Source organism: Helicoverpa zea, chromosome 27 (assembly GCF_022581195.2).
Source record: "Helicoverpa zea isolate HzStark_Cry1AcR chromosome 27, ilHelZeax1.1, whole genome shotgun sequence".
Taxonomy (NCBI): Eukaryota; Metazoa; Arthropoda; class Insecta; order Lepidoptera; family Noctuidae; genus Helicoverpa; species Helicoverpa zea.
The window spans coordinates 296961-322325 of NC_061478.1; the positions used below are offsets into that span (position 1 = coordinate 296961).

At 38.4% G+C, this 25365-nt stretch overlaps 1 protein-coding gene across 3 annotated transcripts in view; it reads left to right on the forward strand.

Annotated features, from left to right (window-relative positions):
* The first annotated feature begins 186 nt into the window (after window positions 1–186).
* LOC124643256 (adenosylhomocysteinase-like 1) overlaps window positions 187–25365 on the forward strand; it is a 56707-nt gene continuing 31528 nt past the window's right edge. The window contains exons 1-3 of one of the 3 annotated variants that reach the window (XM_047182156.1): window positions 187–318; window positions 522–893; window positions 14362–14412. In XM_047182156.1, the coding sequence (XP_047038112.1) occupies window positions 641–893; window positions 14362–14412 (304 nt within the window). In that variant the 5' untranslated portion in view covers window positions 187–318; window positions 522–640. Of the gene's footprint in view, window positions 894–14361; window positions 14413–25365 lie in introns of all 3 variants that reach the window. The other 2 variants (XM_047182155.1, XM_047182157.1) reach the window with 2 other exon arrangements.

The window sequence follows — 25365 nt, forward strand, 5'->3', positions numbered from 1 at the left end:
AATGTTATTTGTATTACTGTAGCATGACATAGCAAAGCAACTACAAAGTGAGAAAATAAAGATGGAGTCATTGATGAAGTCTGGAATTAGTTAAGTATTATAACTGACTAATATGCGAACTAAAACAGCTTTTAAGAAAGGTGATATTTTTAATTGCCATAGCAATAATCGAAACATTTTATTCTGAATCGGTTTTTAAGAAAGAACTTTTGCAATCCCTGCTTGAATGCCGATCGAAAAAATGACATTTCAGTTTCGGGGGTGAAGTATGGAAGAGAGGGGTGTGCGATTTTGCTCGGGCGGATAACTGAAGAAATTGTATTTTCCATCTGTTCTATTTAATTTTTTAGTTTTCCATGACTTTGCCGATAACAAAATAACATCGTTCCACCACATGAATTTAATTTTGTACCGCGAAGTGTTCTCCCAATCATTAAATTTATTTTAATCGCCACTGCGGTTGTTTGTACTGCTGTTTTTATTATTGATATTTTTATTTTACCTCTTCGATGTGCTTATAGTCAACATTTTCTAATAAAAACGTAAAGTTTACTAATAAGAAGGTTTTAATATAGAAAACCGTAAATTCTAATTGGATTAATAAGCTAAAAAAAATAATTAAAAAAATACAAATTCAAACATGTCTGACGGTCACGGCGAACCGAATCAGTTGAATTCTAGTCGAAAAGATAGTGTGGTTACTGCCAATGTGCCGAGTGATAGTCCTGTCACGGACCCGGGGCAGGTCCGCGGCGGGAATACGGAGGCCGGAGCTGCAGGGAAGTTCGACGGCCAGCGCGGGAAATCTGGCGCTTTGAAAAAATCTGCGAGATACAGAAGCAGATCACTATCGGCCTCCTCCGCCGATTCCTACAGTTCTACATCATATACTGGTGAGTAAAACACGAAAATATATTGTTTTCAGATGTGTAGCAATGTGCAGTGTGTGTAAAAATAATTATATCTTCACCAATCTTCAGTAACTTGCACTGAAGTTTGTAAACAATGGGTGCAAATTATCATGGACAAATGCCAAGGAATTTTTATTCTGTTGGATAATAGGAATTATATTTGAAGCTCAAATCTTTTAAATAATGGGTAAGTATTAAATTGCAGTGATGCAATGGGACTTTGTGTGATATTTTCTACCGCAATAATAAAGTAAAGATTTGAGTTCTCTTTAGCAAACATAAGATATATGCACCCTTTTCTATTTCTATATATGTATTATTATTTACATGACAATCTTTTCAAATACAATTGCAGTGGGTAGGAAACGTTCCTCAAAAAGTTGGCTTCATCTTCCAGCCTAACTGGTGGCAGCTGAGAACCAGTGTGCCACAAGAAGCGACTGCCTATCTGAACTCTTCATCTGGTCACTGGGCAATCCAATATTACCTGGTAAGCCTAGGGGCCATATTTTCTGACTACCTATAAAAACTGCCAAAGAGTTCCGAATGATAACCAGGACCCAATTATGTTTTCTGAAATACAGAGGAACTCACCATGACGTAGATGGTCACCTGAATGGTATCCTAAATAGTTTGTGAATACAAACCAGTGCTTGGTCTTTTAATTAAGTAGCCAAGAGTTATAATGTGCAAGAGTTTTTACATCTCTGCCATTGACCAGGTGTCGGGCCAGGTGTAAGTGTTGCTTAACCGTATTATTATTGTTCAACCCATGTGGCTGCTACTTATCCACAAACTCTCTCCGATTGAAAATGTTATTGGTACATAAAACCTATTTACATCAACCCTCACAAAGATTTAAAATAAATGTAATATCTATCTTACACAATCCCTTGAGAATGATTGTCACCCTTCAAGGAAAATCCAAGAAAATGAGGTAGTAAATATTTATTTGTCAGATAAATATATTGTGAAAAACAATATGGTAATCAGATGGGTATCGCTGAGTTGGAGATTTGTAAACATCATTATTTTGTTACCTGTATATAAAAATAACTAGTTTCTGCCAGCGGTTTCATCCTTGTTCTGTGGTAAAACAAATAAACATACTAATATTTTCTGCTTTATAATATAAGTGTAGCATTATTATAGATGACCAGGTGTTTTTGCCCGCGTTTCGGGGTAACTACTTTGCGCATTCGGATAAAAATAACCCTTAGCCTTTCCTCATTAATTGATGAGCTATCTAAAGCTGTAAGATTTTTTTTAATTTCACGTGTCTGGGCATTGAATAAATGGTCATCAATCCATTTCATAGCACCACCCTCTATGTAACAGAGCTCTGCTTAAATAATCTACATTAATATTATAGAGCTGAAGAGTAGATTTGTTTGAACGCCCTAGTCTCCGTAGACGGGTACAATTTGAAAATATTTTTTCAGTGATTCTGTTTTAGATAGCCTATTTATCGAGCGAAACTATGAGCTACTTTTTATTCAGCTTGGCGAAATATTTTCCACGCGACACAGGTAAAACCGCGAGAATTAGCCAGTCATAATATAATACAATAATGCTATACAGCTTAATTTTGTAGTTTCATCGAAAAATCCAAAATGGAATGGAATGGAAAGGTTAGGCATAACCTTTCCACCTTTCAGATCGATGTATTTACAATGCAAATCTGTATGCGGGTTGCGGCTATCATTTCTTGAATAATATTACAATGATTGTTTGTTTATTCATCGCGGCCTTTCGCTCTTGGCCAGTAAAACCCTTTGGTATCGATTTCAATCTACCTATCTAATATAGTATATCTATCTGCCTACAAATTGTAAAGACCATGGAGAACAAAATGATGAACGGAGATGTCACAACGGAAAATCTCCTAAGAAAGTAGTGTCGCCAAAATGTCTGTGTTCATAGGTCTACACTAGCTTCTGCCCGCGACTTCGTACGCGGATCCTGTCCCTTATGCCAGCGACTACGGGGTCAGCAAAATCAAAGATCTGAATCGTCTGATATTGAATTTTAAGGGCCCGTTGACTTGAAAACAGCATGAATACGCATAGCCATTAGAAATGTTCCATATATTTAATTTTTGTACTTTAACGGCAAAAGCACAGCAGACTAAACAAAACGCTGAGAACTGAACCGCAATAGACGTGACCATAGGGATAAAAGTAGTGATTCTAATTAGTCCGCATTTAAGTTGTGTGTGGCAAAAATATTACACGTATTATTACGTAAAAAAACATTAAATGTTACTGAGATGACAAGGTCGTGATGACTTAGTGGAAGTCGTGGTGGTTTAGTGGGTAGAGAACCAATCTCTCAAGTATGAGCGTGCGTCTTTAATTCCAGGTCTGGCAAGTACCTGCCAATGCAACTTTTCTAAGTTCGTATGTACTTTCTACGTATATTTTGGATACCAATGACCGTTATTTGGAGGGGATGTTAAACTGTAGGTTCCGGCTGTCATTGAACATTCTTGGCAGTCGTTATGGGTAGTCAGAACCCAGTAAGTCTGACCAGTTTTACCGAGGGGTGTTGGGGGTTGAGCGGTTAACCGGGTTGTGGAGGTCAAATAGGCAGTCGCTCCTTTTAAAACACTGGTAATCAGTAGCTCTAAAAAGCTGGCAGTACAAAGTGGGCAAAAATTAAAAAAAAAAGCTCAAAATTTGTTGCTATACTTCGGCCGTTCAGAGAATGCGTTCCTGACACCTATCAGTTAGTCACGACTAGTGATGGGCACAACATAACACTGAGTTCGTTACCGTTCCTTCAAAATGAACCGCCGCATTATTTTAAGATTATTTTCGTTTTAAATTGGCGGAATCATTTGTTTTATATTTTAGTTATTTAAGTGGAAACCAAAAAAAGGTAATATTCATATAATAAAATTGTTTTATTTATTCTTTGTTACAAGTACATTGAATTGAATGTGCGAACAGAATATTAATCAGACTCCGATTTGCTTGAGGAGGTGGTGTCTTCATCATCATCTTCGCCTACATGTATAATTATATTATTATCAATAACAGAATCAATCCAGATATCTCGGTCTAACAAAAGCCGGGTAATCAAATAAAAACAGATCGAAAACACTTGGAAAACGTGGTCTATGCGCACGAAACGACAACGGACGACTGTTTTAGCGTCACAAAATGGCGGCCCATAACGCCATTTGGGGTTACCATTTTTAATCTAAGTATAAAAATGCGGTTTGGTCATAGTTTTATTTTTATATTTCATAAACGTTATAATTAAGTCTTATAGTCCATTATTTTCCAATTCTTAAAAAGAAAATCAAAACGTATTATTTTATATTATAACTGTATAAGAACAGATTACGATACTTGCCTGTTATTTTTAGCACAGCACTACAAAATATAAACCGCTGACATAACCTTGTAATAGCGCAGTATAGATTTAGAAAAATATTGTTTACCAAGTTATTTGACACTCAGTTTGGCACAAAATTATAACATTCATTGATTATTGATATAATAATGTTGTTTTAATGCTCCTCAATTGTTAAAACGGTAAACAACCAGCAAAAATATTTTTATCGTAACTGCAACGCCATTGCAAAGTTACGTCGTCAGTTCAATCGCGACGTGTCAGGAACGCATTCTCTGAATGGCCGAACTATAATTTGTTGCTAATTAGTTGCCAAATAATCGATTTTTTTGCTTTTGCCGATTTCGAGAAATCGTCAACAATGCTAGCTTCACCATAAGCTGGCATGGATTATAAGATAAAAGTAAAGGTAAAATAAACAAAATCACTACAAATTTGTTGCTAATTTGTTGCTGTATAACCAAAATAAAGAGGTGCAAAAATATTTTTTTTTCAAATAGAATTTTTTTATTTGCTTTGCGCGCTTGAATGTCAATTGTTTCATGAAAAAAAAATGAAAAAAAGAAGACGGATCACAATCCATACAAAATTGCCCCACGTCCTATAACAATGTGACATATCTCAAAAAAAAGATAAAAATGTAAAAAAAAATATGGCATACTCTCTAATTTATTTTTTTCACACCTTCATACGAAAATACTGCTTTAAAAATTGTTCAGGCGCTGTTATGAAAACATCGTTCGTAGGACTATTTATGGACCATCTTATTAAATATTTTTTTTGTTTGATAGGGTATACCACACAGGTGGTCCCATAATCATCAGGTCAGGATCTGATGATGGAAACCCTGAGAAACCCAGGGCAACTTTTAAAAGTTGTAGGCATGCGCAGGATAAAAACTTGACTATGAGGTGTATGTCTGGTAACACTATGCAACAATGAAGGTTTGGAACTGACCTGATGATGGAGACGAAAAAAGATCGAGGGAACTCAACAACTGAATATGTAGGTAAACTACCTCGTGTTTGGGCTTATATTATTCGAATTGATGAGAACCTTCTACTAAAACGAAAAAAATACTATTCTTAGGTGCATCGGCCTAGAAGTCAGTGTCTAAGTCCCCAGCGACTTCTAGGCCGATGCACCTAAGAATAGTTTTATCTTGATTTTAAGTGTTTTTGGGAGTCGGTTTTATTTTATTGTAAAAAGTTTTTTTTTGGCTTTTCTGTGACAAGCATAGTTGTCACTATCCGGATTTGTAGAAAGTTCTCATCAATACGAATAATAAAAGACCAAATACGAAGTAGTTTACATATTCAGTTGTCGAGTTCCCTCGACCTTCTCTGGTCTCCATCATTAGGTCAGCTCCAAACCTTCACTGTTGCAAAGGTCTATTCAATACAAATAATATAAGCCCTAACACAAGGTAGTTTACATATTCAGTTGTTGAGTTCCCTCGACCTTTTTTCGTCTCCATCATTAGGTCAGCTCCAAACCTTCATTGTTGCATAGTTTTACCAGACATACACCTCATAGTCAAGTTTTTATCCTGTGCATGCCTACAACTTTTAAAAGTTGCCCTGGGTTTCTCAGGGTTTCCATCATCAGATCCTGACCTGATGATTATGGGACCACCTGTGTGGTATACCCTATCAAACAAAAAACATATTTAATAAAATGGTCCATTAATAGTCCTACGAACGACGTTTTTATAACAGCGCCTGAACAATTTTTAAAGCAGTTTTTTCGTATGAAGGTGTGAAAAAAATAAATTAGAGAGTATGCCATAATTTTTTTAACATTTTTATCTTTTTTTTGAGATACGTCACATTGTTATAGGACGTGGGGCAATTTTGATCCATCTTCTTTGTTGCTCGTCACAGAACTGTTCCTTGTCACTTAGAGAACCAGCAACTAAAAGACACCCGACGATCGGGTGTCTTGAACTTCGGTGACTAACAAACCGGCCATGCTAGCTCGAATGTCGATTTTTCCGGTGAAAAACGTTGAAATGAATTTGTTGCTCGTCACAGAGGTGATTAATGTCTCTCAGAGAACCAGCAACTAAATAGACACCCGACGATCGGGTGTCTTGAACTTCGGTGACTAACAAACCGGCCATGCTGGCTTGAATGTCGATTTTTCCGGTGAAAAACGTTGAAATGAATTTGTTGCTCGTCACAGAGGTGATTAATGTCTCTCAGAGAACTAGCAACTAAATAGACACCCGACGATCGGGTGTCTTGAACTTCGGTGACTAACAAACCGGCCATGCTGGCTTGAATGTCGATTTTTCCGGTGAAAAACGTGGAAATGAATTTGTTGCTCGTCACAGAGGTGATTAATGTCTCTCAGAGAACCAGCAACTAAATAGACACCCGACGATCGGGTGTCTTGAACTTCGGTGACTAACAAACCGGCCATGCTGGCTTGAATGTCGATTTTTCCGGTGAAAAACGTGGAAATGAATTTGTTGCTCGTCACAGAGGTGATTAATGTCTCTCAGAGAACCAGCAACTAAATAGACACCCGACGATCGGGTGTCTTGAACTTCGGTGACTAACAAACCGGCCATGCTGGCTTGAATGTCGATTTTTCCGGTGAAAAACGTGGAAATGAATTTGTTGCTCGTCACAGAGGTGATTAATGTCTCTCAGAGAACCAGCAACTAAATAGACACCCGACGATCGGGTGTTTTTTTCGCTTTTTTTTTTTGAATTCTATTTTTCTAAGCCATCCTTGAGCGCTAATAAGCAAAAAAAAAATTATCGAAATCGGATGACCCTAAAAGGCCATTCCTGTGACTTCCCGCTAGATACATTAAGCGTTCGAATGTTGCCGTTTGTTGCGATGTTTTTGAGCTCGTCAATTTATGAGAGCTCAACAATTTGACTTGTGTGTTATTTGAGCTCTCCTATTTATTTAGTTGCTGGTTCTCTAAGTGACATTAATCACCTCTGTGACGAGCAACAAATTCATTTCAACGTTTTTCACCGGAAAAATCGACATTCAAGCCAGCATGGCCGGTTTGTTAGTCACCGAAGTTCAAGACACCCGATCAACGGGTGTCTATTTACTTGCTGGTTCTCCGATCGATGCCTAACAGTTCTGCGAAGAGCAACAAATTTATTTCCACGTTTTTCACCGGAAAAATCGACATTCAAGCCAGCATGGCCGGTTTGTTAGTCACCGAAGTTCAAGACACCCGATCGTCGGGTGTCTATTTAGTTGCTGGTTCTCTGAGAGACATTAATCACCTCTGTGACGAGCAACAAATTCATTTCAACGTTTTTTCACCGGAAAAATCGACATTCAAGCCAGCATGGCCGGTTTGTTAGTCACCGAAGTTCAAGACACCCGATCGTCGGGTGTCTATTTAGTTGCTGGTTCTCTGAGAGACATTAATCACCTCTGTGACGAGCAACAAATTCATTTCAACGTTTTTCACCGGAAAAATCGACATTCAAGCTAGCATGGCCGGTTTGTTAGTCACCGAAGTTCAAGACACCCGATCTTCGGGTGTCTATTTAGTTGCTGGTTCTCTAAGTGACAAGGAACAGTTCTGTGACGAGCAACAAATTTATTTCATATTTTTTTCATGAAACAATTGACATTCAAGCGCGCAAAGCAAATAAAAATTTTCTATTTGAAAAAAAAAATATTTTTGCACCTCAAATTTATTTTGGTTATACAGCAACAAATTAGCAACAAATTTGTAGTGATTTTGTTTATTTTACCTTTACTTTTATCTTATAATCCATGCCAGCTTATGGTGAAGCTAGCATTGTTGACGATTTCTCGAAATCGGCAAAAGCAAAAAAAACGATTATTTGGCAACTAATTAGCAACAAATTAGCAACAAATTTTGAGCTTTTTTTTTTAATTTTTGCCCACTTTGTACTGCCAGCTTTTTAGAGCTGTAATCAGTTGCATCGTGACTGGAAGTCGACCCTAACATAATTGGGACAAAGGCTCTTGAGATAATAACGACAATAATAATGAGATATAAGCATCGCAGGATATCTGAGGCTGATGACGGGGAGTAGCGACCCCGCGGGGCATATATACTGAGTTCTCCAGGGAGAGTATACTGTCCCCCATCTCCGGCCGGTCGGAGTGAACCATGACGTTGGTAGGTCTCACGCCTCTGGCTTGGCTTGACCATCCAGAGTGAAGTCGCTTGAGCAGGGTTAGTAGCCCTGCTCGGAGGATAGGTGCCTCGTGGTAAGTGACCCACAGGGAGCGCGTAATCTGCGTTTAAAATCCGCCGAGGTATCCTCACACTTCAGCCGCTCATGTCCCTGTTGCCCTTTTGTTGCTATTCAGTGACAGATTCCCGGGGGCCCAGTAAGTGAGCTGGCGAGTCTCCACCTGCCATTTTTACATGTATCTAATACATTGTCATCGGCAGGAGCCATAGTTCCCGTAGTTTCCCCATTCCTAGTCCATTAGCCTCCCATCACAATAGCCCAAGTAGTATTCATAGGTCTACATAATGTATCTTTGCAACCCGCTCATGTTTCGTAAAGCTAAAAAAATCTTCGACAGATGTGTTAGATCAAACCTCCCATCGCGTGTATTTTGACCTAGAAGGCGCCTTCATCCATGGCAAAGACTATCGTCTGGCTGGCGTAATGCTAATCATATTCTTTACCTACTACACATAGGTCTATCCTATACAATTCGGCTATTTATTATACCTAGAGTTTTCAATCAATGAAATAGCCATTCAATCGAACGGCTAGCCCGTTTGTCTTGCATTTAGCGTCCTGAAATAATTAACAAAATCGGCAAGTTGACGATACGTTGAAAACAAAACTACTAACGTTCATCGTTTCTTTGCCGTATCCTTCCTCGTTCACGCTCAAAAGCTTCCTCACATTATGTTCAATGAATCGATTCTATCTCTTTATCTCTGTGAGATACGATTTATTATGGGTTTTACTGAATTTATTACGTACTAGCTTCCGCCACTTAAACCATTCCCTATATTCTATCTGTTCTTTGGCTCTTATATGTATTTCCAGCCAAAGAAACGATGGATGGATTGGGTGAAAGTAGATATGGTACGAAAGAATGTTACTTGTGAGATGACGGCAGATAGAAGAGTATGGAAGGAGAAAACATGCTGCGCCGATCCTAAATAAAATTGGGATAAGGGCAGGAGGATGATGATGTATAGCTAGTAAGCAAATTAATACAAAGACAGAGTATTAGGTAATAAAAAAACCAGCCAAGTGGGAGTCGGACTCGCGCACGAAGGGTTCCATACCATTATTTATAAAACGGACAAAAAAATCACGTTTGTTGTAGCGGAGCAAATATTTATTTAATTCTAGTTTTCAGTTTTTGTTGTTATAGCGGCAACAAAAATACATCATCTATGAAAATTTCAGCTTATTAACTATCGCGGTTCATGAGATACAGCCTGGTGACAGACGGACGGACGGACAGAGGAGCGAAAACAATAGGGTCCCGATTCACCCTTTGGGTACGGAACCCTAAAAACAGGATAAGGATAGGTAGGTAGGAAAAATGCTCGGAAGATGATGAGTATTAGGTAATAGTAAGACAGAGTATTTTGAACACCCGTTGGAATAGTAACTCGTAACAATTATATTGAGTTCCTCCAACAGCTTAACTCGCATCCCGAGCTAGTTCAGGATGCTAAATAAATTTTGACGTTTGTATAGTTAAGAAATTATGACGTGGACTTACGTGGACAACCTTATAAAGGTCGCCGGAAGACGCTGGATGCAGATCGCCTCCAACAGGTATCTGTGGAGATCTAAGGGGGAGGCCTATGTTCAGCAGTGGACGTCCTATGCCTGAGATAATAATGATGATGACTTTGGCAGGCTCCCTTGAAAATTTTGATTTGTTCTGCTAGTTTTAAGCTGACCTTAACTACAGTCCACTTACAATATTACTTTGATAGCTTCTACATACTCGTATATGTAACTATAGTTCGGCCATTCAGAGAATGCGTTCCTGACACGTCGCGATTGAACTGACGACGTAACTTTGCAATGGCGTTGCAGTTACGATAAAAATATTTTTGCTGGTTGTTTACCGTTTTAACAATTGAGGAGCATTAAAACAACATTATTATATCAATAATCAATGAATGTTATAATTTTGTGCCAAACTGAGTGTCAAATAACTTGGTAAACAATATTTTTCTACATCTATACTGCGCTATTACAAGGTTATGTCAGCGGTTTATATTTTGTAGTGCTGTGCTAAAAATAACAGGCAAGTATCGTAATCTGTTCTTATACAGTTATAATATAAAATAATACGTTTTGATTTTCTTTTTAAGAATTGGAAAATAATGGACTATAAGACTTAATTATAACTTTTATGAAATATAAAAATAAAACTATGACCAAACCGCATTTTTATACTTAGATTAAAAATGGTAACCCCAAATGGCGTTATGGGCCGCCATTTTGTGACGCTAAAACAGTCGTCCGTTGTCGTTTCGTGCGCATAGACCACGTTTTTCAAGTGTTTTCGATCTGTTTTTATTTGATTACCCGGCTTTTGTTAGACCGAGATATCAGGATTGATTCTGTTATTGATAATAATATAATTATACATGTAGGCGAAGATGATGATGAAGACACCACCTCCTCAAGCAAATCGGAGTCTGATTAATATTCTGTTCGCACATTCAATTCAATGTACTTGTAACAAAGAATAAATAAAACAATTTTATTATATGAATATTACCTTTTTTTGGTTTCCACTTAAATAACTAAAATATAAAACAAATGATTCCGCCAATTTAAAACGAAAATAATCTTAAAATAATGCGGCGGTTCATTTTGAAGGAACGGTAACGAACTCAGTGTTATGTTGTGCCCATCACTAGTCGTGACTAACTGATAGGTGTCAGGAACGCATTCTCTGAACGGCCGAAGTATAATATCATTTGTTTCAATGTTATAATCCGTTACGCAACAAGTCTGGCCGTGAGGGGACTTCGCAAAACATTCAGTATAATGAAGGTTAAGTATTTAGGTCAACTCTTCAATGTTATTGTTTGTTACTCCAGATCTAATGGACTAGCTGTTCCTCCATTTCCAAGGAAACTGCTTCCCAAATTAAGTAGCTTTCTATTGGTGAAATAATTTTCTAAATTGCTCCAGTAGTGGTTTCGGATCAGAATAGGACCTCCCTATCTTTCTTCAATGGGACACATCTACATTTTGGGCCAACCGCAAGATGACAGATAAATCACCACAGCATTCCTAAAGAAGGTTGGTGTCAACTGTCAGGCAAGCAGCCGATTGTAAAACATATGTCAAAACCTTTTATAGCATGATTAGGAAAAATGTGGTGCCCTACCGGCTAGGGCGTACCCCATCATCCTCTGGCCCTTATCGCAATTGTATTTAGCGCCGGTGCAGTATGTTTTCTTCCATCAGCCGTCATCTCACAAGAAACATTCTACTCAGCCATGACGACTTTCACACAATCCATCCATCATTTCTTTGGTCGTTCCTTCCACTATATCTATTCGCATTCATGCTCATCACCTTCCTTGCAACATGATCCTCATTCCTCTGCATAACATGCCTATACCATGACAGCCAGTTTCCACATCGTTTTTCAGTTGCTGATGCCATTTTCAAACTTCTTCTTAGTTTGCCAGTTGTGATGACTAAAGTTATTTGACGAGACCCTTTTTTTATAGGAAATGACTCAAATGATTCCTTCCGCTGTAGGTTAGCAGCGTGAAGCGTTGAGCAAGTGTCAGACTCTTACTTACTAAAACTCATCATGTTCCTTCGTAGACCTGTTATGTATCAGGGCCGCGGTAACTCTTCGAACCATCCCGCAGCCCCGGCAGGCCTGGTGGGCCCCGCTGATTTGACGAGACCTGTAGTTAACATCTTAGACACCAATGGCTGTTAAAAAGGAAACCTGGACTATATAGTCTGAAATCACCAACCCGCACTGAGCAAGCGTGGGGATTAATGCTCAATCCTTCTCCGTGTGAGAGGAGGCCGCAGCCCAGCAGTGGGACGGTAATAAAAGGCTGTAACTCGTAGTTAACATCGGCAAATGCACAATGTTCACAAATTATAAGGTTTCCACGACCCTGATTATACAAACGACAGGATTATAGATTATGTGTTATTACTGGCTTTGGCTTTCAAGAGGATATTTGATACTTATGTAAGTCTAGCCGCTGATCGCGGTTTTGCGTTATATGTAGATGTAAAATGTTTGTAGAGTTAAGCGAAGTATTCCAACTGACTTTTCCAATGATTGATGATAATTCGTTGTAGTTTATTTATTTACATATGGTTTGAAAAAATCTTTTTGTAGGAAAGGAGTTATCAGCTGTGGTAGGTAAACTGTTCGCACTAACAAGGATTTGTTTTAATTCTTCCCATTTAGACGATAAAATCATTGAAATTATTAACAAGCTTTTAATAGTATTTATTTACATGTCATTTTTCGCTTGGCTTAATCCAGGTAATCGCTCTATTCTGATGCCATGCCATCAAAACATAATACCAAATAAAGCATTTCTAAGTACTTATTTACTATACTCAAGTATAGATTATGTCATAGGTACTTGTGCCAAGCTCTCGAATTCATGAGTATCGGTCACCCTTGGCCTGCTAAATATTACCCGATTTGTCACACACTACTTATAATTTATTAGCTTTCCGCTATTTATCCCGGCTTTGTACATAAGTGTATTTTGCTTTGTACAAGTATTCATCATCATCAGCTTAGACTTTTCCCAACTATGGTAGGGTTGTCTTCCAGTCTAACCGGTTGCAGCTGAGTACCAGTAAGTCCTAGAGAAAAGAATATGACTTTCCTTGCATGGGGCCAATTTCAAATCCCTAACTCTAGTTAGCAGAGATAGATAGATGGACAGAAATACGTAGTAAGTGAATGACGTCACTTGAGCATTGTTCTGTACACCCCCATCCCTTAACCTTGCGTAATGACGCGCACATGGAGTTATTTAGACAATACCGACCCCGTAACTATCTGTGTTAATGTAGATGACTTCATAACGTTTTATGAAGTAAATATAAACTATTAGAAGTAATTTTATTACGATAATATAAGATACTAGCAACCCGCCCCGGCTTAACACGGGATAACAGTATTTCCCCACTATTTAATGAATGTGAACTAATTATTATTCATGTAAACCTTCCTCTTTAATCACTGTATCTATTTAAAAAACCTGCATGAAAATCGGTTGCCTAGTTTTGATATAAGCGTACAAAGGGACATGAGGATATAGAGACAGAAAATGCGTTTTATACTATGTAGTGATAAGTTAATTGAGATTCGTCGTTTAGTCATTCAGTATAAAACCTCAAAAATAGATTTTATTCTCCTATATTGCAATATGACGTATCCACGTAATAAATTCTAATGTTAGCTCGGAAGTTTATCTTGGATGCCATTGACTAATGGCGAAGGAAAACATCGTGGGGTGATCTGCATCTATGTATATAGTCTGAAATAGCCATTTTTATCTTGAGCTTCAAGGGATCAATTGATGGAGCATACTCTTTTTTAGAAGAGGCCTGTCTTCAGTGTTCAAAAGAGCCTTATGTGGCTAAGAATTGGGTGTTATGATAAAGACCCATGAAAAGTGTGTCTACTGTCCGTTTGTCTAGCAGCTTTTAAGAACAACACATACACAACAATACATACACGGACACCTCCGTAATTATTTGCGTCTTCTACATAATACACATGATGGAATGGAACTGTTGTAAATGTCAGCAGAATTATAGGTCCTTCTAAACAAAAATTGACAATGATGTGTGGGCACTCCCAAAACCAAAAGAGGGCAGAAATTGCATAAACGACATTATTGCCTCCTACTCGTATGTCAGTACGCCATCACAATAGAGTCCAGAAGTTACATAATCCAATGCGTTATTTCCAAGAAGATTCTTTTAGGTACCATTATCAAACTAGATGTTAGAATAAGAATGAGTCTTTCCTAGATATACTACAAAAATTCAGAGGTCCTTATCCAGATGAGGGTAGCATAACTCCAAAAGTCAGTCTACCAGTAACCGTCTTATTGTTCTAGTTGTACCAAGCGCGACAGCGGTACTTAAGGCCCAGAGTTCTGGAGACACAGGTTAGTTCACACGTAATCTGAGGTCTAGTAGATCAGCACGAAAGCTGGCTTTTGCACGTGTCTTCTGGAGTCTTGAAGGGTGTTGCATTTTCATGAGCATCTTCATTCATCATCTTCAACCTTTTATTGGTCCCACTGCAGGGGATATGCATCTTCTCATACATAGAAGGAATGAGCGGTGATCACCATGTCTGCGCAAACTGGAGGCGATTTTAGACCTTAGGCCGCGAACGCACAGGCAGGTGGCTTGCTTAGCGCCTAGTGCCTAGCGGCTTTCATCCTGGCTATTCGACTAGCTAGGCGCTAAGCGCTAAGCAAGCCACCTGCCTGTGCGTTCGCGGCCTAAAGTAAAGTTAAAGTCCAGGTTTCCTAAGGATGTTAACCTACATATTTACTCACTTATTGATATCTAAATACTGAGTTCTCCTCCTTACATAAAATAACTTACCATCATTATTTCTTTCGGTTCGATCTTCAGGTTTCTTCCTCTCATACATTTGACCATCACCGTCAACCACCTAGATCTAGGGCTTCGTAGACTTATTTACTGTTGTATACGCACGCCACTGAGGGTGGCTACTATCACTTTGCGAATGTTCACTCATCTCAACTCTCAAGCAGTCATACTGTGTTGCACAAATGTGTTGTCTTTGAGTGAATTTTATCAGGGTTTAGTGATTCTAAGGTTTAATATATTATGAAATCTTGGAATTTTAAATAAATCTCGAGAATTTCATGAAGTATATGTACATATGTGGTTTTGGGTCACTTGGTTTAGTGTGTATGTTTGAATAGCACGTGTTTTGATGATATATTTCCTATTAAATACTCTCGAGTGGAATCCACGATTCTGCTACTGAGTTTAGTATTGATTTATGGTGTTAAAAACGATCCCTCTCCGGTGGTATCGGATTGCGAGGGAATAGTGAGTGCAGCGGTGTCTGTGCAAATGCTCGCGCACTATAATATGTTCTGCCCAGCTGGCTGATCTCCTTAACAGCCGCCGTTGCCGACTATCTGTCTGGACACTATTATTATTATGTAAGACAATTTGAAAAGGCGTATTATGTTAACATCTGATAGACATGCATTATACTTTCTATAGATAAATACTTTCTTTCGATATAAACGTACACACAATCTTTTAATTCCCATGAGAAAGAAACCTCAGCCTAATAACTATGCATACAACTCAATTAAATATGAAAACGCGTTGCTCATTAGCATAAGTTTATATCTAGGACGCACGTGATAATTCCTATAGAAGTACTGGATATGTATGAGTATTGTTAATAACTGTTGGGTCAAGGAAAACCTCAGCTGTTTAGTAAGTAATGTTTTTATTCATGCAGTCGTTACGGGTAGTCAGAAGCCAGTAAGTCTGACACCAGTCTAACCAAGGGGTATTGGGTTGCCCGGGTAACTGGGTTGAGGAGGTCAGATAGGCAGTCGCTTCTTGTAAGGTAATCAACTGAATCCGGTTAGACTGGAAGCCGACTCCAACATATGTAGTTGGGAAAAGACTCGGAGGATGATGTTTTTATTCATACTGAGAGTGGTTGAAAGTGTTGATTATGTCGTTAGTGTTAGATAGCTTCTTTGTCGAGGAAGACTTTGGTTCTTTATCCGGTTGTGCGGAGTAGTAACCACAGACGCGTGCAAAATCACAGAGAACACCCCAGTAATGACTAAATTAGATCGCAAAAAGAAAATGCTACCACTCATATCAGCGCATTGACCGCGACCCCATAAACTGACCACTGACCACCTATTTGACGGAATGCAGTAACCACAGCGGTCTTTAACCCCTGCATGTCAACCCCTTCTAAAAACCTATCAACGTCACATTTGTCACGATAGCTCACGTGCAGTGCCGAAGTAAGAGACGTGGTAACTATTATATTAATCTGTGGCAGTGGCGAGTCTTACTATATCACTTACCATCATTATTAACTTGGGTTAGTCGACAGCTGGAAAAAGATGTCTCACCAAGGGGTATCGGGTTGAGGAGGTCAGATAGACAGTCGCTCATTGTAAAGCACTGGTACTCAGCTGAATCCGGTTAGACTGGAAGCCGACCCCAACATAGTTGGGAAAAGGCTCGGATGATGATGATGTTCAGTCCATTCAGCCATACCGTGTTGCACAAATGTGTTGTATGAAAAGTAAATGCCGCCAAAATTTGCACATGGTCGATCGCGACCCATAAACTGACCACTGACCACCTATTTGACGGAATGCAGCAACTTCTGCGAACGTTGACCCCCACATGTCAACCCCTTCCAAAACTCATCAACGTCACATTAGTCACGATAGCTCACGTGCAGTGCCGAAGTAGTGGCCAGTCGGGCACCCGGGTGAACGGCTCGACCAATCAATTTAATGCAGGTATTGCGGTCGCGATTAGTGGACCTGGAGTATTTAAACAACCGGACACATAACTAAAGTTTTCTATTTCATAAACGTCAAAAGTTCTAAGGAGTAGGTCTTATGGAAAAAAAACTCCATAGACTGCTTTTGAAATTATGTAGACGCGTTTACAAGTAGCTTCAGTGTTTACTTACAGAAAGTAACGCGCCAAATTGCGGGTGAGCAGGGGACGAGGAACGTTACAGTCTTCGCCTTTATACGCCTTCCTTGGACCCGACCATTTTTGTAATATCAAAAATCGTCAACAGATCGTCCTGAAGGATCTGAACGCCTCGTTAGTTTACTCGAAACTGATCGTTTTGATCATGGGCACAGTTCCAAATTTGAGCTGGAAGAAGGCGCCTGACCTACCTGCATTATGGTATCTCCGCTCATTTTTCTTTTCTCCGGTTTCTTTATTTGTTACGCTACCTCGCCCCACATTGGCAGAATTTTTCGCATAAAGATTTGTGATGTCAGTTCCGGTTGGTTCAATGCTCTAAGTTAGTGGACGTAGGTCGTAGTGGAAATATAAGTGTGATTATGAATATTATGATAAGCTGTGATTATGACTTGTTAAATCCAGTTTTCTGTGTTTGTTGAAGGTTGATTTAAATGAGCCTGGATTAGCTTTGAAATGAAGTTGTCCTATCCTATCTATGGTACAGGTCCAGGTATCAGTAGCTTGCTGGAATGAAAATGATTCTTGTTGTGTGGTCATACAGTTGATAATAGCATGTTCTGCTTGAAAACAGCAAGGATGCAATCTTGGTCTGACCAGCTAATAGTGTTGACAAACTGTAATTCCCGACTAGCTGTTGTCCGTGGTTCCATTTGGCATTCTAGTTCCATAGTTTGGCGGAAATTGGTTGCATTAGATTAATTCTGGTACTTACTGCCCGTGTCTTGGTTTATATAGAAACTTTGAATTCCGAATTCTGAGTCCAAATAACAACATGATAAAATCAATATAATCTAGGTGTAAAACTATCTGTGTCGTAAATTGCACATTATATACAAGTTCGTTTAACATTTTTCGCATCATGGAATTACATACAACATCTAAAGATACATATGATTATTTATAATATTGCTATAATAGAAACACGTTTGCAATCAAATGGTGCATCTATTTAGCTCAATAACATAAATGCATTGATATGCATTTGATACGAGCGTGCATTGTGTGACGTCCCATATTACTGAATATATCAGACTCCTATTGATATACTTAGCTATAGTAAATACTAGCTTCTGCCCGCGACTTCGTACGCGGATCCTGTCCCTTATGCCAGCGACGACGGGGTCAGCAAAATCAAAGATCTGAACCGTCTGATATTGAATTTTAAGGGCCCGTTGACTTGAAAACAACGGAATACGCATAGCCATTAGAAACGTTCCATATATTTAATTTTTGTACTTCAACGGCAAAAGCACAGCAGACTAAACAAAACGCTGAGAACTGAACCGCAAAAGTCGTGACCATAGGGATAAAAGTAGTGATTCTAATTAGTCCGCATTTAAGTTGTGTGTGGCAAAAATATTACGTAAAAAAACATTAAATGTTACTGAGATGACAAAGTCGTGATGACTTAGTGGAAGTCGTGGTGGTTTAGTGGGTAAAGAACCAATCTCTCAGGTATGAGCGTACGTCTTTGATTCGTGTCCATTTCGACCGCGCGGCCACCTCATAATTTTTGATGAAACTTTGCCAGGAATTAGTAGTAATTTGTTACTTTTCACTCCTCTTTTCCTGAATTTGTTACAAAAAAACCGGCCAAGTGCGAGTCGGACTCGTGCACGAAGGGTTCCGTAAATTACAGTTAAATCAACCTATCTCAAAAACTATAAGAGATACTTTGATCAAACCAAAAATCGTTGAAAGAGTTAATTAGCATGCATCACCTCTATTTTTTTTAGAATTTTATACCCCGTAGTTATAAAAATAGAGGGGGGGGGGACATACTTTTTACGACTTTGAGAGCTGATATCTCAAAAACCGTTCACTTTAAGAAAAATGTTTTTTAGAAAACTTTATATCATTTTAAAAGACCTTTCCATTGATACCCCACACGGGTATGTACATCGAAAAAAAAAATTTCATCCCTCAGTTACATGTATGGGGGGCCCCACCCCCAATTCTTGTTTTTACTATTTAGTGTCATATTTTTGTAGCGGTTCATACAACACATATTCCCATCAAATTTCATCACTGTAGTACTTATAGTTTCCGAGTAAATCGGCTGTGACAGACGGACAGACGGACAGACGGACAGACGGACATGACGAAACTATAAGGGTTCCGTTTTTGCCATTTTGGCTACGGAACCCTAAAAAACCAAGACGCTATGACAAAGAACAGTTGGCCGCTAGAACCGCCACTTGCCGTAGTCATCGCCCGTGATTACTCAGAAACTATACAATGCAGATAGACGAATGATACATCAAAAGAAAGGTCTTAATTTGTTAAATTTGTTACAAAAATAAAAAAAGGTCAAAACGTAGATAAACAAAAAGTTATGCAATGTTAAGTTTTCAGGTTATGAGTAGGTAAGTATATCACCATAGGTACCAAATTAATAGAGGCTAATGTGTATAGAAAATTAGTCTTTAATTTGTTACAGCGAAAAAAGACAAAAAAATACTAGAAAGTAGGTTCAATAATATGTTAGAGTCGTGTTTTGTTTGCCGCGCGGACGGCAAAATGCCTAAAATACAATTTAGTTTTTCTCGTTATTAAAAGTAGGTTTAAGCTTAATTAGAGTACTAATAGATGGGTAACGTAACCTAGTTTGAATAAATATAGCGAATTTAACTGCAGCATTCATATTTTAGGAGATATTTACAAAAACACAGTGGTATGAAACTGTATGAGAGTAGGGTGTCCATGCATTTTCACATATTCGAAATTTTCGTTATTCACATCTTATTTTTTTAGGGAGAGTGCATACTTTATAAAAATCAAAGTCACAAATAGATAGAAAATATGATGCTCAGACTCCACTTTGTAACTTTTGAAATTCCATGTACAAGGTAATCTAGTAATGAGCCAAATCTTTTCTCTTAAAATATCCACCCATTTGTACTTAGGCAGTATTTTATATTTTTTAAATGGAGTGCATGTTCTCAAGTCATTTCTTTTATACAAGACATTTAATGGTTGCATTTTTTTCCAGTCATAGATATCTAATTCGAACTTGAAGTTTTTTGTATCGTTTTCACGATTGGACTCGACATGAGAATGTGATATTTTGGATGCAGTTCTCGGGCTATTGCTTGAGGATGATGATGAGGATGACGAGGACGGACATACAGTTCGCTGCTTGCATTCAGTGTTTAGAAACTCCCTGAAATTTCTTTTCAGTGACATGTAAAGAGCTGCTGGTGTCATAAGATTATCCAAATCACTTGCAATTTTATCAAATAAAGGGTCATTCAGTTTAACATCCAGTAGTTTGTCGGCATATTTCATAAAAACTTCTCTCTGTTTTGATTTCTCAATAATAGATTTTCGTCCAGCTTTACCCATTTTTGCTGCAATAAAAGCAATTGATAATATAATACAAAAGTTAAACATCCGTTGCCTGCATCACAAACGAAATATACATACTGAGGTACTACAAATTGTTGCTATGTAAGTAGGTACATATTAAAGGCAAGAACTTTTCTTAATTAATAATTTTATAACGAAGAAAAGTCGTCGTTATTTGACAGACAAAGATGCAGCGACTTATTTTAAAAAGATTTCGGTCACTAACGTTCAGCACTTCTATGAAAGAAGTGTGCAATTATATTTTGCAGCTAAATTAAAAGCTAATGTAAGTTATTAAGCTAAGAATATTTTTAAGAGATGACCACTTTTGAAGTGAAATGAAATCACATTAAAATGTGGCAGAGACTTCATGAATTTCATGTCGTTTTATATATACTTAATAATTATAAGGACAGAGTTTATTACTTTATACAAGTCATCATAAAATTGAAAAAAAAAATAAACTTACCGCAGTCGATTTGGATCCCTCTGCAATACACTTTTTGGTGGTGAGTTCCAACATACAGTGGGCACAACTGATAACTAAGCACTTTTAGACACTTCTGGATTTATAATGATAATTGTCTCAGTAACTTAGTAGTATGAAAATCACGGGAATTAAATACGTACGAGTACCTGTACACTTCAAAATTTAGCACAGGAATTTATTTGCAACAAAAAAATATCGTTTTTTAAACCGCTTGCGACAAATATTTTTAACAATAGATTGAAAACAAAAGAGATTATTTTTCTGGAATCGTTCCCATCATAAAACACCTGCGGAAAGTTAATGAAACTATTTTTTTATCAGTAAATGGGTACTTTAAAGAATTAAGAACAATGGACATCAATATGACCGCAAAACGAACCGCATATTTGTTCAGAATACAAAATTAACAACATGCCTTTGTACTAATGTAATCATGGTACTCTACTAGTATGCACTCTCCCTAAAAAAATAAGACGTGAATAACGAAAATTTCGAATATGTGAAAATGCATGGACACCCTACTCTCATACAGTTTCATACCACTGTGTTTTTGTAAATATCTCCTAAAATATGAATGCTGCAGTTAAATTCGCTATATTTATTCAAACTAGGCTACGTTACCCATCGATTAGTACTCTAATTAAGCTTAAACCTACTTTTAATAACGAGAAAAACGAAATTGTATTTTAGGCATATTGTCGTCCGCGCGGCCAACTAAAAACGACTCTAACATATTATTGAACCTACTTTCTAGTATTTTTTTGTCTTTTTTCGCTGTAACAAATTAAAGACTAATTTTCTATACACATTAGCCTCTATTAATTTGGTACCTACGGTGATATACTTACCTACTCATAACCTGAAAACTTAACATTGCATAACTTTTTGTTTATCTACGTTTTGACCTTTTTTTATTTTTGTAACAAATTTAACAAATTAAGACCTTTCTTTTGATGTATCATTCGTCTATCTGCATTGTATAGTTTCTGAGTAATCACGGGCGATGACTACGGCAAGTGGCGGTTCTAGCGGCCAACTGTTCTTTGTCATAGCGTCTTGGTTTTTTTTTGTAACAAATTCAGGAAAAGAGGAGTGAAAAGTAACAAATTACTACTAATTCCTGGCAAAGTTTCATCAAAAATTATGAGGTGGCCGCGCGGTCGAAATGGACACTTTGATTCCAGGTCTGGCAAGTACCTGCCAATGCAACTTTTCTAAGTTCGTACGTACTATCTACGTATATTTTGGATACCAATGACCGTTATTTGGAGGGGATGTTAAACTGTAGGTTCCGGCAGTCATTGAACATTCTTGGCAGTCGTTATGGGTAGTCAGATGCCAGTAAGTCTGACCAGTTTTACCAAGGGGTGTTGGGTTGAGCGGGTAACCGGGTTGTGGAGCTCAGATAGGCACTCGCTCCTTGTAAAACACTGGTACTCAGTTGCATCGTGACTGGAAGTCGACTCTAACATAATTGGGACAAAGGCTCTTGAGATAATAACGACAATAATAATGAGATATAAGCACCGCAGGACATCTGAGGCTGATGACGGGGAGTAGCTACCCCGCGGGGCTATATCTACTGAGTTCTCCGGCCGGTCGGAGTGAACCATGACGGGGGTAGGTCTCACACCTCTGGCTTGGCTTGGCCGTCCAGAGTGGAGTCGCTAGAGCAGGGTTAGTAGCCCTGCTCGGAGGATAGGTGCCTCGTGGTAAGTGACCCACAGGGAGCGCGTAATCTGCGTTTAAAATCCGCCGAGGTATTCTCACACTTCAGCCGCTCATGTGTCCCTGTTGCTCTCTTGTTGCTATTCAGTGACTGATTCCCGGGGGCCCAGTAAGTGAGCTGGCGAAGTCTCCACCTACAATTTTTACATGTATCTAATACAGAGTCATCGGCAGGTGCCATAGTTCCCGTAGTTTCCCCATTCCTAGTCCATTAGCATCCCATCACAATAGCCCAAGTAGTTTTCATCCACAGTTAGCAATGGTATAGCACAGAACCGGGGATTGTCTTTTTTTTTAACGACGTCCACCGGGGATTGTCCTTGGGTTCATTTCTATAGTGTATAAAGGGATAATCGTCGGTTTTGTGTCACCATACCTATTTCATAACATTCGTTTCTATACATTTCAAGTGTAGTATTGCTCTTGAAGTTCCACATCAGGAGTTCCAGATCTTCGATGTATATACGTCAATAGAGAGTGCTTATTAGATTGAACCACTTTTGCAAAAACGTCATATCTTTATATGCTATAGTCTAGCTGGGCTCCTGGGGTTCCACATCAGGTGTTTTACATCTTCAATTTTTATAAGTCAACAGAAAGTGCTTATCAGATTGAACAACTTTTGCTAAAACGTCACACCTCTATATGCTATAGTCTAGCTGGGCCCCTGTAGTTCCACATCAGGTTTTTAGATCTTCAATTTGTATAAGTCAATAGAAAGTGCTTATCAAGTTGAACAACTTTTGCTAAAACGTCATACCTGTATATGGTACAGAGAAGCTGGGCTCTTGGGGTTCCACATCAGGTGTTCCAGATCTTAAAATTTATTATCTCAGCTGAAAATGCTCATCACATGAAACAATTTTTGCTATGGCACCATTTTTGTATCTCTTATAGTTTTGTTGATCTGTTGGTGTTCTGCATCAGGTCTTCAAGTTTCGAAGATAAATTATAGCCTATATGTTGACCAGGCTTAATACTGATACAACAAAGAAAAAATCATTGAAATCCGTCCAGTAGTTCCGAAGATTAGCGTGTACAAACAAACAGACATACAGACAGAATTTTTTTTTTGGATTTGTGCTCCATTACTGTTTCTAAACCCCACCCAATAATTATTTTTTAAATATATTCAATGTACAGACACAGTTTTTTTACAGATTTATTATATGTATAGATAGACTAGCTTCTAGTCAACCAGTCTTACCTAGGGGTATTGGGTTGCCCGGGTAACTGGATTGAGGAGGTCAGATAGGCTGTCGCTCTTTAAAACACTAGTAAGTACTTAGCTGTATCCGGTCCGGTTAGACTGGAAGCCGACCCCAATATAGTTGGGAAAAGGCTAGGCAGTTGGTGAAGGATACTTGCAGATAGTGTACACTGACTGCCTCGTTGATCTATTCAGTTCGAATCCCGGATCGTGTAAAACTGAAGGTTTTAAAAACTTACACAAAGCAGCACGATTGATTGATATGCCCGTGCATCAGAGAGCACGATAATGTTGGTGCCAATATAGGGAAATAGAGGATATAGAGAGTGTACCTGTGCACAGAAACACGTGCTCTTTTCTTTGGAAGGAACCCTTATAAAACACCAACTGAAATTATAAACCCTTTAGCTTTTTGTAGTAGGGTAAAATACATACTGAAAACAAAAGTCTGTAAAGGTCACTGAAGTACAAAAGTGTTTAGCAGTAACAGTAAAAAACTCATTGTAAGTAAAGTATTATTATGTGCTTTCAGAAACACTTGTTTGGGTTTCACACTTTCAGCTCTGACCTTTTGTTTTGCTAAATTTTATTCAGTTTCTTTGTAAGGCTGCCTGTCCATAAGCGGAGGATATGAAAAAAAATAATGTGAGGATATGAAAAAATGGAGAAATATAGGGAAAATCTTCCTGCACCTGAATAAGAAGTACCTTATGCCCTCTCTCGGTCTCAGACTCTTGACTATAAGGGTCAGTATAGTTTTGGCGTAAATGGTCTAGTAGGTAAAGCACCAAGCTCTCAAGTATGAGTGTGTTGGTCAGATTCCGGGTCAAGCAAGTACCTTTCTAAGTATATCTTGGACAACAGTGACTGGTTCATGGTGAAGGAAAACATCTCGAGGTAACCTGAACTATAAAGTCTGAAATCGGCAACCGGCATTGAGCAAGCGTGGTGATTAACGCTTAATCCTTCTCTGTGTGAGAGACGGCCGCAGCCCAGCAGTGGGTGGGATAATACAAAGGCTAATGATGATGATGAAATGAAAGAGTTACTCTCTCATTTATAATATTACTAGCTTCCGCCCGCGGCTTTACCCGCGTAGAGTTCGGTTATATCGCATTTCCAAGAGACTTCTTCAAAAGTCCGGGATAAAAACTATCCTATTCTTTCTCAAGGTCAACTTTACCTCTGTATACCAAAATCAGTTAAGTGATTTAGACGTGAAAGCGTAACAGACAGACAGACAGAGTTACTTTCGCAATTTATAATATTAGTAGGGATAGATTTGTAAGATAACTAAGGTTGTGACCGATGTGAACAATATAATCTATAGATACAAAATACAATATTGTCTTGTTATTGATTACTTTACCACGTACAGATATTTTTATCTTGAGTTGACACTTGTGACTTGAAATGTGTCGAAAACACGACGCTGATAATCTTGTAGTGTTTTGCAAAATCTGTTTGTGTTACTAGCGTTCTTTTGAGATAGAGATAAATAGACATGGGTATGAGAGTGAAGGAATAGAGAGTGCACCTGTGTCTGCGCAAATGCTCGTGCACTATAATATGTTCTGCGCAGCT